The sequence below is a fragment of the Phycodurus eques genome, chromosome 6, assembly GCF_024500275.1.
Source record: "Phycodurus eques isolate BA_2022a chromosome 6, UOR_Pequ_1.1, whole genome shotgun sequence".
Classification (NCBI taxonomy): domain Eukaryota; kingdom Metazoa; phylum Chordata; class Actinopteri; order Syngnathiformes; family Syngnathidae; genus Phycodurus; species Phycodurus eques.
Window position 1 is genome coordinate 11,160,046 of NC_084530.1, and position 12,504 is coordinate 11,172,549.

The 12,504-nt window shown below is 43.9% G+C and overlaps 1 protein-coding gene across 3 annotated transcripts in view; it reads right to left on the reverse strand.

Annotated features, from left to right (window-relative positions):
* Window positions 1-2,595: 2,595 nt before the first annotated feature.
* Window positions 2,596-12,504, reverse strand: part of pkd1a (polycystic kidney disease 1a) — an 81,530-nt gene continuing 71,621 nt past the window's right edge. For 2 of the 3 annotated variants that reach the window (XM_061678496.1, XM_061678495.1), the window contains exons 47-55: window positions 11,661-11,855; window positions 11,437-11,576; window positions 11,006-11,136; window positions 10,709-10,889; window positions 10,130-10,301; window positions 9,740-10,030; window positions 8,019-8,153; window positions 6,172-6,498; window positions 2,596-4,186 (exon numbers count right to left, since the gene is read on the reverse strand). In XM_061678496.1, the coding sequence (XP_061534480.1) occupies window positions 3,263-4,186; window positions 6,172-6,498; window positions 8,019-8,153; window positions 9,740-10,030; window positions 10,130-10,301; window positions 10,709-10,889; window positions 11,006-11,136; window positions 11,437-11,576; window positions 11,661-11,855 (2,496 nt within the window). In that variant the 3' untranslated portion in view covers window positions 2,596-3,262. Of the gene's footprint in view, window positions 4,187-6,171; window positions 6,499-8,018; window positions 8,154-9,739; window positions 10,031-10,129; window positions 10,302-10,708; window positions 10,890-11,005; window positions 11,137-11,436; window positions 11,577-11,660; window positions 11,856-12,041; window positions 12,137-12,504 lie in introns of those variants that run through there. The other variant, XR_009768706.1, reaches the window with a different exon arrangement.

The following is a 12,504-nucleotide window of genomic DNA, read 5'->3' on the forward strand; positions in this document are numbered from 1 at the left end:
TAACAACTCCTTTAACACACCCCAACAAGCCCAACACACGGATGGTTGGTTAGTGCTTGGGCCAAATGATGTGTTGGTGAGAAAATTGACATTTTAATCAAATAGAGTACAAATTGTAATCAAGTGTAAAATTGATTTAGATTAAAATGGATCAACAAAGGACCCAGTTGATTCCCTTTTAGAAGAGGCATTTTACAAGCACAGTGAGATGTGTAAAAGCTAGCTTGCAAAGGGATTACTGTCTAATGGATTCAGCTGTTGCAGCAATCTTGTCAAAATAGGTAAAACAAAATAAATAAATTCCATTCCAATTAAAATAATTCTGACACATGCAAAAACAAGACCCCTTGTAACTGCCATCTCCATCCATCCAGCTTCTACCGCTTATCCGAGGTCGGGTCGCGGGGGCAGTAGCTTTAGCAGGGACGCCCAAACTTCCCTCTCCCCAGCCACTTCATCCAGCTCTTCCGGGGGGATCCCGAGGTGTTCACAGGCCAGCCGAAGGACGTAGTCTCTCCAGCGTGTCCCGGGTCGTCCCCGGGGTCTCCTCCCGGTGGGACGTGCCCGGAACACCTCACCAGGGAGGCGTCCGGGAACCCTCCGAATCAGATGCCCCAGCCACCTCATCTGGCTCCTTTCGGTGTGGAGGAGCAGCGCCTCAACTCTGTGATTCTCCCGGATGACCGACCTTCTCACCCTCTCTCTAAGGGAGAGCCCGGACACCCTGCGGAGGAAACTCATTTCGGCCGCTTGTATCCGGGATCTTGTTCTTTCGGTCACGACCCACAGCTCGTGACCATAGGTGAGGGTAGGAACGTAGATCGACCGGTAAATCGAGAGCTTCGTCTTTCGGCTTAGCTCCTTCTTTAGCACAACGGACCGATACAAAGTCAGCATCACTGCAGACGCTGCACCGATCCGCCTGTCCATTCTTCCCTCACTCGTGAACAAGACCCCAAGTAACTTGAACTCCTCCACTTGGGGCAGGATTTCATCCCCGACCTGGAGAGAGGGCACGCCACCCTTTTCCGACTGAGCACCATGGTCTCAGACCACTGCTATCTCAATCTGAAAAACTGATTAATAAAAGCTTGTGATAGCCTTTCCTGCACTGAGAATGTAAAGCGCAACTTGAGCTTAAACATAGCTTAAACGTATACAGTGGGAATAGTTAGGATACCTCCTGGACACTGCTGAGGTGTTTCGGGAGGTGTTTCTGAGGGAGGACAGCCCGGGGACGACCCAGGACGCGCCGGAAAGACTACGTCTCCCGGCTGGCCTGGGAACGCCTCAGGATCCCACTGGAAGAGCTGGATGAAGTGGCTAGGGAGAGGGAAGTCTGGGCGTCCCTGCTAAAGCTACTGCCCCTGCGACCTGACCTCGGATAAGCGGAAGAAAATGGATGGATGGGAATAACTAAATCTGCAGGGACAACTGAAGAAGGCACACGTGTGAGATTTTATTTACTGTTGTGCTGTTTATTCAACATTGTCAAGTGCAAAAGCATGAAAATTCCCACGCCTGCAAAATACAGATGGGATAAAACAAATGTTATCGGTAACAGTTTTACACAAGATTCTGCTCCCTTTGAGACAGACTGGAAAAAAATCACGAGGATAGTGGACATGAACTCTTAACAGTCTTGGCACTTGCTTTCATCTTTAGCTTAGACTTCAATCCTTTTGCTAGACAAAATGTAAAACTTTGCAACACTTGTGCTTTAACTGACCATATATAACTGAAGAACAATAACATTATGACCACGAAACGCTAAAACAAATATATACATTGTTAAGCACCAAGATATACAGATGTGTATACACGCAATGCAAAGTTTTGAAAATCAGGTTTCATAAAGTCCTCTAACTTGTGAGATTGTATGTGATTGTATGGTGTTGAGTGTGGAAAAAGTCAATCTTAGGTTGTCAACTATCACTCAATCACGCAGCCTCTGCAACACATTCACACTTATTGTTTCATTACTTTCTTGGGAGGAATCAAGTGGTGCATTTCCACTCAAACTCATTTTTGTGTCAAAAACCCCTTGGCTTGTTTTGAGGAAAAGAGTGTTCCCTGAGATTTGCCCACAGGACAAAACAAAGTACATACATCGATCACAAAAACAAAAAAACGGTGACTGCTTCAAAACCGTGTTAATCCTCAGACATTTTCATGACTAAACAAGAATTATAAAGTTGACGAGTTAAATATGGAGCCTTGGATATCTGTTCCATTTGACAATAAAGTGCTAAGTACAAAACAAATTATGGGCATGGTTAAAGTCATTAATGCTGCGAAGGCTTTTGGCTTTTTTTTTTTTTTTTTTTTTTTTTTTAAAAGATCAGCTGCAGTATAAAAAAACTCTGTAATGGATTTGATACCAAGCTTATTACATCAGATAACAACCGCCCTTCAGAACAAATGCTATTACAACAAAAGTGCGTTTACATCACAACCATATAGAACACTAAAAATAGTAAGCATACTGATAGTCAATATAGCTTCATGGCAGGTGCACTTAAATACATAATACAAAAGTCCTTCCTGTTTCCAACTTACATTTGTGTTCGTTCGATTTGAGACTCTCACTCTCTCTCTCTCTCTCTCTCTCTCCCTCTCTCTCTCTCTCTCTCTCTCTCTCTCTCTCTCCATATTTCCCATGACATCACTTAGTGGGCTTTTCTTCCTCTCTGTACCGCTCCAACATAATTTGTAACACTGAACAAGTGGCTGCAGAAGGCAAGCCGCCACAGAGGTTTGTCTCCGTGTGTTGCGCATATCTGTGTTTGCCTTGCATGCAAATTTGGGGTGGTAAAACATTTATATTCCAGACGCGTCACGAGAACCCATAGTAGTAATAGTACCAACAGATCTTGATTACATACACTAAACATGTACACATATTAATTCCTTTTTTATTTCTTTTCAACTGTTAGTCCTCAGGTGAGCACGTTCCTGTGCTTCTGTCGATGACCTCCATGTGACCCCCAGGGTCACTTGTAGCGGTTAAGGGGGAACGGGAGGAGTAAAGAACAAGTTTCTTGGTTTCCGTGTTTTCCTAGCTGTCTGAGCCGGTGACCAGCACCTTGTTTGTGGGAATCAAACGATGACCTTCCTGTGACCTTTGTCATCTGTGAGGTTTAGAGAGGAGCGTTCGGAGACAAATCCAGCTGTCCCGCCCTCCTCTCGTCCTTAACCCCACTTTCTCCTCTCTTGTTGTCTTGTCCACTCCTCACTTGGGCCTCCTCCCTCACGTCCCTGCTTAGTTGGGGTGCACCTTGTTTTTAAGCGGGGGAGGTTTGCGTTTTCGCTTGTGTGTGGGGATGGTCGTCGTGTGGGCCGGATGGTTGAACAGACTTGAGGAGGGGACGGTCTCTCTCTCTGCGGGCGGGTGCTCCCAGGCGGTGGGGGGAGGCGAAGATGGCGAGGATGGGGTGGCTGCCGAGGTGCATGGAGGCCCTGTGCTAGATTTGGGAGGCTGGGGATGGGAAAGAGGGGTACTGGGTGGTGAAGCAGGGGGAGTGGAGGGTTCTGTTACTGGAGTTGGCAGGGGAGCACTGATGAAGGATTTGGAGGGGGGAGAGGAGTGGGGCAGTGCTTTGGACTTTGCAGGAGTCCTTTTGAGATTGGCTGCAGAGTCCTGACACTCTGTTGGAATTTCACCCGTGTCCTTTTTTTTGGCCTTCTTGGCCCCTTTGTGCTTGTCTTTGCCACTCTTCCTTTCTTTTCGTCCACAGTTTTTGTCTCCCCCTTGAGCCACTCCTTTCGCTCTCCCTCTACGTCTCCTCTTCCTCTGTGCTCGCTCTAGTCGGCATTCGATATGGAATAGATCCTCCGTTGCCATGGTGACACGGTCCAGCTGTTGCAGCAGGGCGTCAAAGGTAGGCAGCAGCCTCTTCAGAGAGGCCTCGCTCTCCGATCTCTCCCTCCGGCTCGCGCCTCCCACCGCCACGCCGGGGCCGAGGCCCAGCCCGAGCCCCGGGCCGACGCCGGGCGCTTCGGTCAGGCTGCAGGGACTGGAGGTCGCCGGGCACCAGGAGGCCTCGGAGCCGGCCTCAATGCTGTCTGGAGTGGATGGAGAGTCAGGGCGGTCCAGCGGTGGTAAACACAGAGACTTGCAGTCGCTGGTTGACGAGGAGCGCGACGGCGGCAGCTCCATGCCTTCGAAACGAACCTTGTGACGAAACTACGAAGACATCACGGGGAGAAAAACGTCACATTCAGCAGGATTCTGGGAAATAACACATTTCAATTGACAGTTCTACCTTGACTTAGGAGTTTGATTTGTTCCATCAAATTAATTGAAAGCACGCCCGCAGAATGTACCATAAAAAAAAAATGTTTTTAGTAAAGTAGCACTGTATTGTATAAAAACAAATAGAATGCAAAGAAAAAAACTGCTTTTATAAAGTGTAATTACTAAGGGCTGTTCACGAATTGGTGGTGAATCAAACTGGCATTCGAGTCCGCACCCCACAATAACAACAACACTGAATCTCATTTCCAGATTCGAATCATCACGAATCATACCGTTTACTTTCGTCTGAAAAGCTGCGATGCTGGCACACTGCATTTACTACAAAAAACTAAAAAGATTCACGATTGTTACCCTTTGTTCATGGCTGACGCCATTTGGAGTTACTGTACACAGGTTCTACCCGTGCGCAATTGTAGTTCTAGCCTTCCACCGAGATGATCCAACACAGTGTGGCTAGCTAGCCAGAAATGAGGCAGAAATGTTCCCTGCCAGCGAGCATTTACGGCACAAAACCAACCAGGGTTCTACAACCCCAATTCCAATGAAGTTGGGACATTGTGGTAAACAAATAAAAACAGAATACAATGATTTGCAAATCATGTTCAACCTATATTTAATTGAATACACTACAAAGGCAAGATATTTAATGTTCAATCTGATAAACTTGATTGTTTTTCGCAAATAATCATTAACTTAGAATTTTATGGCTTCAACACGTTCCAAAAAAGCTGGGGCAGGGTCATGTTTGCCACTGTGTTACATCACCGTTTCTTTTAACAACATTCACTAATTGTTGAAGCTTTGTAGGTGGAATTCTTTCCCATTCTTGCTTGATGTACAGCTTCAGCTGTTCAACAGTCCGGGGTCTCCGTTGTCGTATTCTACGCTTCATAATGCGCCACACATTTTCAATGGGAGACAGGTCTGGACTGCAGGCAGGCCAGTCTAGTACCCGCACTCTTTTACTACGAAGCCACATCTGGATTTGCATGTTACTGTAACTGACAAATGTAATTCGGCAGCTTGGTCATGGGGCTCGCTTTTCTCTTCAGACTTTGGACTGCTTACGAATCAGTATAGCGGTGTCGCATAATATAGTTGTTTGCCTAATCCTAAGCCATACCCTGCATTGGCTTTGCTGTACAGGGAAGCAGTGTGAGCAGCACATACACACACACACACACACACACACACACACACACACAACTAGCCAAGTGGTTTTAACCATTGTGTTACAAGTTTGCTATTATTCTTTACCCTTTGTGTATTTTGCCTTTTATTAAGACACCTGGGAACTGTTTTGCCTTCTTTGCTTCCGTTAAGGTTCAGTGAAATGAAAAATCCAACCAGGGAAGGATCACCGGGGAACAAGTTAGATTGAGTTAGATTTTTATGCTGATTAAAACTAAAATTGGCGTGCTGATTCCAAAATTGCAGTTTTTTTCTTCCAAGCACGTCTTGTTTGTGCAGTCACAATTGAGTCAGAGAGGTGAGAGGTGTGTGCAGCTCCCAATAGGTCACTAATGATCAATATCTGCAATCAGAAAGCTAATATAATAGGAATTAAGAGGATTTGTGCTGGCTTTTCTCTTAACCTTGTAACCATGTGCATACCGTTGTAAGTTCTATTTCGTTTTTATGCTGTTTTTGTTTTCAAAGGCTTGTAACTATGCCATCTTAGTGTTTTATTTACAAAGGTATCAATTTCCTCTGTTCCACTTTGTTCTCACTTTGTTCAAAAACTTGACGTGACAGAGAAAAGTGAGATCAGTTTTGGATTCCGCACCCAAAAATGAGTTAAAAACAGCTGTCAGACCTAACTCAACAAAACATTTGTTCCCCAGTATGCAACTGATAAAGAGATGTGTCTAAAGAGTTTTTGTCCACATAATGCATTAAAACTCGTTCTGTACCTCCTTGGTCTTGCTAAGTCCCATCCACATTTTCAGTCTCCTGAGGAACAGCTCGACCATCTCGTAGTCTTGCAGGTCAACAGCAGGGTGGTACAACTCTGCACGTCCACGCCGGTAGTTCCTCAGTAAAATAGAGGTGACCAACCAGATCAAGATCAACCGAAGCACGGCGAAACTCGCGTGGAACACCAGTGAGGAGATGCTGCCCGAGGGACCAGTTAGTGTCCGGGAAGGTTCCCATGACAACAGCCCACGGCCACCGGCGCCCAACAAGGACAAACAGGTGGAGCTGACACTAGCGTAGCCATCAAAGACGGAGTGGAAGAGCTGCAGTGCGAGAAAAGAGGGATTCAATGGGAAAAAAAGAGCAGATGCCTCCGTTACACTCAATATACTGTAGATTTGAAACTCAATGGAGAGGCAGACTTTGCCATAAGTTAGCATTCATGTTTGCTAAGCACATGATAGTTATTTGACCCTCTATGATTAAGATTCAAATGAACTGCACTTATATAGCGAACTATTACACACACACACACACACACACATCAAACTCAAAGTGGATTTTGTGGCTGTGACTACTGATGCATATGAGAAGTCATTATGGCAGAAAACATTGTATGGTGTATCACTCGCTGTTTTGTTTGTATATATGTTTAAAACTAAAGTTGTTTTCCTTTTAAAAAGGATACATTTTTTTTTAATTTGTAGAATTGTTAGGTTAATACAATGCTTGAAAAGACATTAACCTGTTAAATCCTCGATCCATCCATTTTCTATAGCATTTGCTTGTCCTTTGGGCAAGAGGAGGGATACGACCTGGACTGGTCGCCAGTCAAACACAAGGTACATATAGACAAACCACCGTTCACATTCACACCTATGGGAAATGTAGCCCTCAATGAACCTAACATGCATGTTTTTTGTTTTTTTTTCAAGCAAGAGGACATGCAAATTACATACAGGAGGTCTGAGTTGATATTCGTCTTGGGAACCTCTCAACTGTGAGGCAGAGATGCTCGCCAATAGGCTTCTGTGCTGCCATATAATGTCTTAAATCAGTTACATGTTTTTGTTTTGAATTCTAATAATCTGTCTATCAACTACGTACTACACTTAACAACCACATACAATAAATTCAATTATATCAACTTTAGTAGAGAGTGTTTTTGTTATCGTGACAACAGAATGATAAGTCTATTTTGGGCACACATTCACGTTTACGTGAGGCCTTAAGGAGGATTGCAATGAGCCAGCAGCTGCAATCCATTCTTGTTTGCTTGAGGCAAACCCATTGAAATGACTCGAAGCAAAGGTACAGGAGCACAAGCGAACCAAGGGAACACAGCAGGAGTTTTTTAGTTGAGCAATGTAAGTGTGTGCCAAAAGACTTGCAGTGTTGTGTTGGCCTATTGGTTGAGACATGCACCAAATCAATGCAACATCTGTGGCAAATACTGTATGTCTAAGAAAAAAAATATTGAATGTCGAATGAACCATTTGTTTTGAGAGAATTAAAAAAAAAAAAAAATGCAACCGCATGATATTGAAATGGATCAAGGTGAAATATGGACATGGGTTTCAGTATGGGTTCTCTTAAACATCAGCTTCAATACAATTCTTGGTCAATAATTGTGTGCTAATGTGCCAGGGAAAATGTCAATTTTGTCAAACTCGAAATTCACCCTGAACATTTTTTTGCATTTCAGACTGTGATAGCCCATGTGATAATTCCCTTCTTTGAACAATAATCCAACATTAAGAGGGATGTCATGAACATGTTTATGTTTCTACTGTGCCACAAACAACAGAGGTCAGCACACGTATGAACCAAAGCAGACACTGACCAGGTGTCCGGTGTGCGAGTACGCCAGCAGCAACAGCAGCAGGGCCAGCGCGACGCCCAGCAATTCCCAGACAGAGTATCGCAGAGCTCGGCCAAACAAGGCCCACTCTCGCAGGAACCGCAACTGATGAGATGCCTACAAGATTGCGGGGGAAACAAAATGGATTCCAGGACATTTTCCAACTTATTCAAAAGCGTAGGTCTTCGATTTATGTCCGAATTTATCGCACCACATTAACTGAGCAGATGTTGTCCACGTGTTGCGCTGCAGCCCCTTCAAATCAGTCCCCCCATTATTTATCACTGACAAGTTTTTTTCATACAAAATAGGGGGGACATGAATCGTTTACATGTTGAGGGATAATGTAAGTACCTGCGTAGTATAAATGCACTAGCTGGCCAATGCTGCAGGGCACTCCAATGCCCATAAAAAAATGACAGACAGACTTTTATTGAATGGAAATCTCAATGTCAAGTCTTAATGACAATATGAAAATATTAGCAATATAAAGCTGATTGGACAGATGTGGCAAGTTCATTACATCAATTTCAGGGTTTGTGGCATCATACCACATTGTGTGGTATGATGCCACACTATCGACAGTGCTGCGAAAAGGTATTGGCCCCTTCTCAAATTCTTACATTTTTGCATAGTTTCCTCACTTTGTTTGAGAATATCAAACAAATGTAAAAGGTCACTGTGCATGAGACAACAAAAAGGAAGAGACTGGGCAAAAATGGCATCCATGAAAACCACTGCTGACCAAAAAGAACATAAAGGCTCATCTTACTTTTGCAAAAAAAAAAAAAAAAAGAAAAAACGAACTGAATGATTCCTAGGAGTTTTGAGAGAATATTATATGGACTGACGAGATGAAGGTTGAGCTTTCGGAAGGTGTGTGTCTCATTATATTTGGCGTAGATTCGGCAGCAGCATTTCAGAAAAACAACATCATACCAACAGTCAAACACGGTGGTGGTAGTGTGATGGTCTTGGGCTGCTTGCGCCTTCAGGACCTGGACAAATTGCCGTGATTGATGGAACCATAAATTCTGCTCTTTAACAGAAAATCCTGAAGGTGAACGTTCAGCCATCAGTTTGTGACCTTAAGCTCAAGCGCACTTGGGGTTCTGCACCAGGATAACGATCTAAAGCACACCAGCAAGTCAACTTCTGAATGGCTTAACAAAACAAAATGAAGGTTTTGGAGTGGCCTAGTCAAAGTCCAGACTTGAATCCGATTGAAATGTAAAAAGGCCGTTCATGCTCGAAAAAAACCCTTCAATTTTTGCTGAATTCAAACAATTCTGCAAGGAAGAGTGGGCCAAAATATCTCCACAGAGATGTGAAAGACTCATTGCCAGTCATAGTAAACGCTTGATTTCAGTTGTTGCGCCTGAGGATGGCCCAACCAGTGATTAGGTTTTGGGGGCCATTACTTTTTCACACAGGGCCAGGTAAGTGAATATTTTTTCTCCTTAATAAATGGTTATATTTGTCTGATAGTTACATTTGTTTGATAATCCTAAACATTAAAGTGGGGAAACGATGCAAAACTATAAGAATTTGAGAAGAGGGCCACTACCGTTTCACGGCACTTTATGTAGCTGAGGGAGTTACCACTATCCCCCCCTAAACAACAAGTCAGATCAGTGTTCATTCCTAACTATACTGAGCCGTACCACTTCATTAATATGCTTAATAAAACGATTATTTCTTACCTTGAGTACTAATATAAAGAGTAGCAAGGCCGCCATGACTGTATACATCTGACTCTGTTTGGCAAGTGGGTAGAAGTCTGTGAAGGCATCCCGTGGGTGACTGAGGTATAACGCCCACTGCTGCTGGGCCATGACGCACCGGCTCAGATGCAGGCCGCATACAGATGCTGCCAGAGCAAGTTTACAGATGCCCAGGAGTCTCCAGGTGGACAGCAGGTAGGAGTAGCCTTCTCGGAGGAAACCCAAAAGCCCCCGCACCAGGAAATATAACACCAGGGCAAGAAGGACCATCTAGTAAACAGGAAAACAAGTAAAGTTGTATCACAAAAATGGCAAAACAAAGAACAGGAATTTGTTTGCATTTATAATGCATGTCCTGTTGGTGCTTACCATTAAAAGAAGCTGCAGATCCAGCCCTGTGATTGGCCACAGAGTGATGACGATGAGGTCAAGGCTAGACTGAGCACGCTCAGAAACTGGGAACTCAAAAAGGAAAGAAAAGACTGCCAAAAGTTTTGTGTTGATATTGTAGAGTGAGAACTCCACAAACAAAGCACGGCTCCTACAAACAAACAAACACAAAGACAGACAAAAGAAAATTTATTTGACTGTCAAAAATGTATGACAATTATTGAAGTCCATCTTCCATCTGCAATCCAAATGTGGGATAAAACAACTTTTCAGTCCATAAGTCATTGTTCAAAAACGCATTGATAGTTGTTGTACTTTGGGGACGATCATTTTATGCTGGTCTGCAGATTGAAAAAACAAACAAACAAAAAACCTGATATGCATGTTGCAGTTCAGTTGTCAAATGGTTCACATGTGCACAATCTGGTGCCCAGATCCGTAAGAAAACACACATCAAACATTCCCATAACTATTTGTTGATTACATTGTCCTGCACAGCACCTTGTTTGTTCAAATGAACTTTAACTCTGGTTTAAAAACCATATGAAAGTCATCTACCTGTCACCAAGCCAGTGTTGCTGCTGGAGCTGCTGGAGGGAATTAGAGGCCTCCTCCAGACTTCTGTTCAGCTGGAGGACCAAGTCTGTGGAGTTACTGAGTCGACTCCTCTGATCCAAATGCCACACACTAGCAGGAACAGCAGGTTGCCACATGTCTCTTGCTCTGGAACCATCCAGAACTGGGAGAATTGACCAAAGTAGTTATTCATGTGCACATAGTACTATTTGGTTGGAGAGCAGTTTTTATCAGATCAGGTTAGATTTTAGGTGCACGAAATTGAAATTGGCATCTCACCCTGTGTGTGGTGGATTTGGCTGAGTCTCATTGTGCCTAGTAATACACTTCCTGTGTCTCCAAGGAGAGCAGAGTCGTTCAGAAGGCGAGGTAATAAGGATTTCCTCAGCCAAGTCAAAACATCTTGTCGGCTAAACGACAAAATAGGGGAGATTAGGAAATGCACACAATCAATGACAAGAATTTACATGGATTATAATGCAGAGGTTTGCCACTGTAAGAGATTTAACAATATTTTAATATTGTGCTACGAGTTTGTAGTTCTGTAGACGCTTATTGCAGGTATTTACAATATTTTGGATACCTTTTTTAATTACATGAGAAAAGCAACACCTCACAGTATGGTGCATTCCACACTACAATATATTAAAATACAAGCCCAATACATATTGCTCAATATTATCAGTGCAAAGGCAGAATCTGGATTTTACCTGCTGATATTGTGGTACTCAGGTGTGTGTAGCACATGTTGCAATTGAGTATGCAGCCTCAGGCTGTGTGCATCTTTGGCAGAGTCCGAATAGTTGAGAAGAAGAACCACCAACAAGAAGAACATGTAAACCAGGAAGTTCTGAAAATTGAAACCAACAATCACGTTAACTTAGAAAATACTGAAGATACACGTTGAACGGCACGGAATGCAGCTCTTGCTTACCTTCAACATAGTGTGCAGCAGGCGGACCTTGCGGGCCTGGTGCCGGTCCCGGGACAGAGCATAACCCTGAGGTGGCCGCACCCGGTGGACCCGCTGCACCACCCTCTCCACCGTGGGGAACTCCACCAACACATCCTGGTCCTCAGGCCGCAGACGACAGACAAACACTGCATAGTAGAAGGCCTCACACAACACCTGAAGGACAAATATCAGAACCGTGTGAATCTTTCTTAAAAAAAAAAAAAAAAACTCCAATTGAACAAGAAAGTAATAACACAATAAAACCTAAACAGCGATACAAAATGCAAACATGACAACATCCACCAAGGAATGCAGTCATTATGGTGTGGACAGACAGACAGCCATCCAACATTTTCCCACCTGTCCTCATTAGGGTCGTGGGTGTGATGGAGCCTATCCCAGGTGACTTTGGACTAGAGGCGGGGGTACACCCTGGACTGGTCGCCAGTCAATCGCTGGGCACATGCACACAAACAACCATTCACACTCACATTCACAACTCACGGAAATTTAGATTCTTCAATGAACTGACTATGCATGTTTTTGGAATGTAAAAAAGAAGGAAGCCGTAGTACCTGGAGAAAACTCAAGAACGTACAACATGCAAACTCCACACTGAAAGACCAGCGCAGAGGTTCGAACCCAAAACTTTAGAACTGTGAGGCAGATGTGCTAACCAGTAGTACACTGTGCTGTCCCATAGTCAGATTCCTGATAGGAGGAGGCAGCATGCATTATTAACCTTATAAGAGTGGGCCTCATGTGACGTGTTGACTTTTGATGTTCATTTGGACTCTGCAACAAATATTAAAAAACTTCTCTT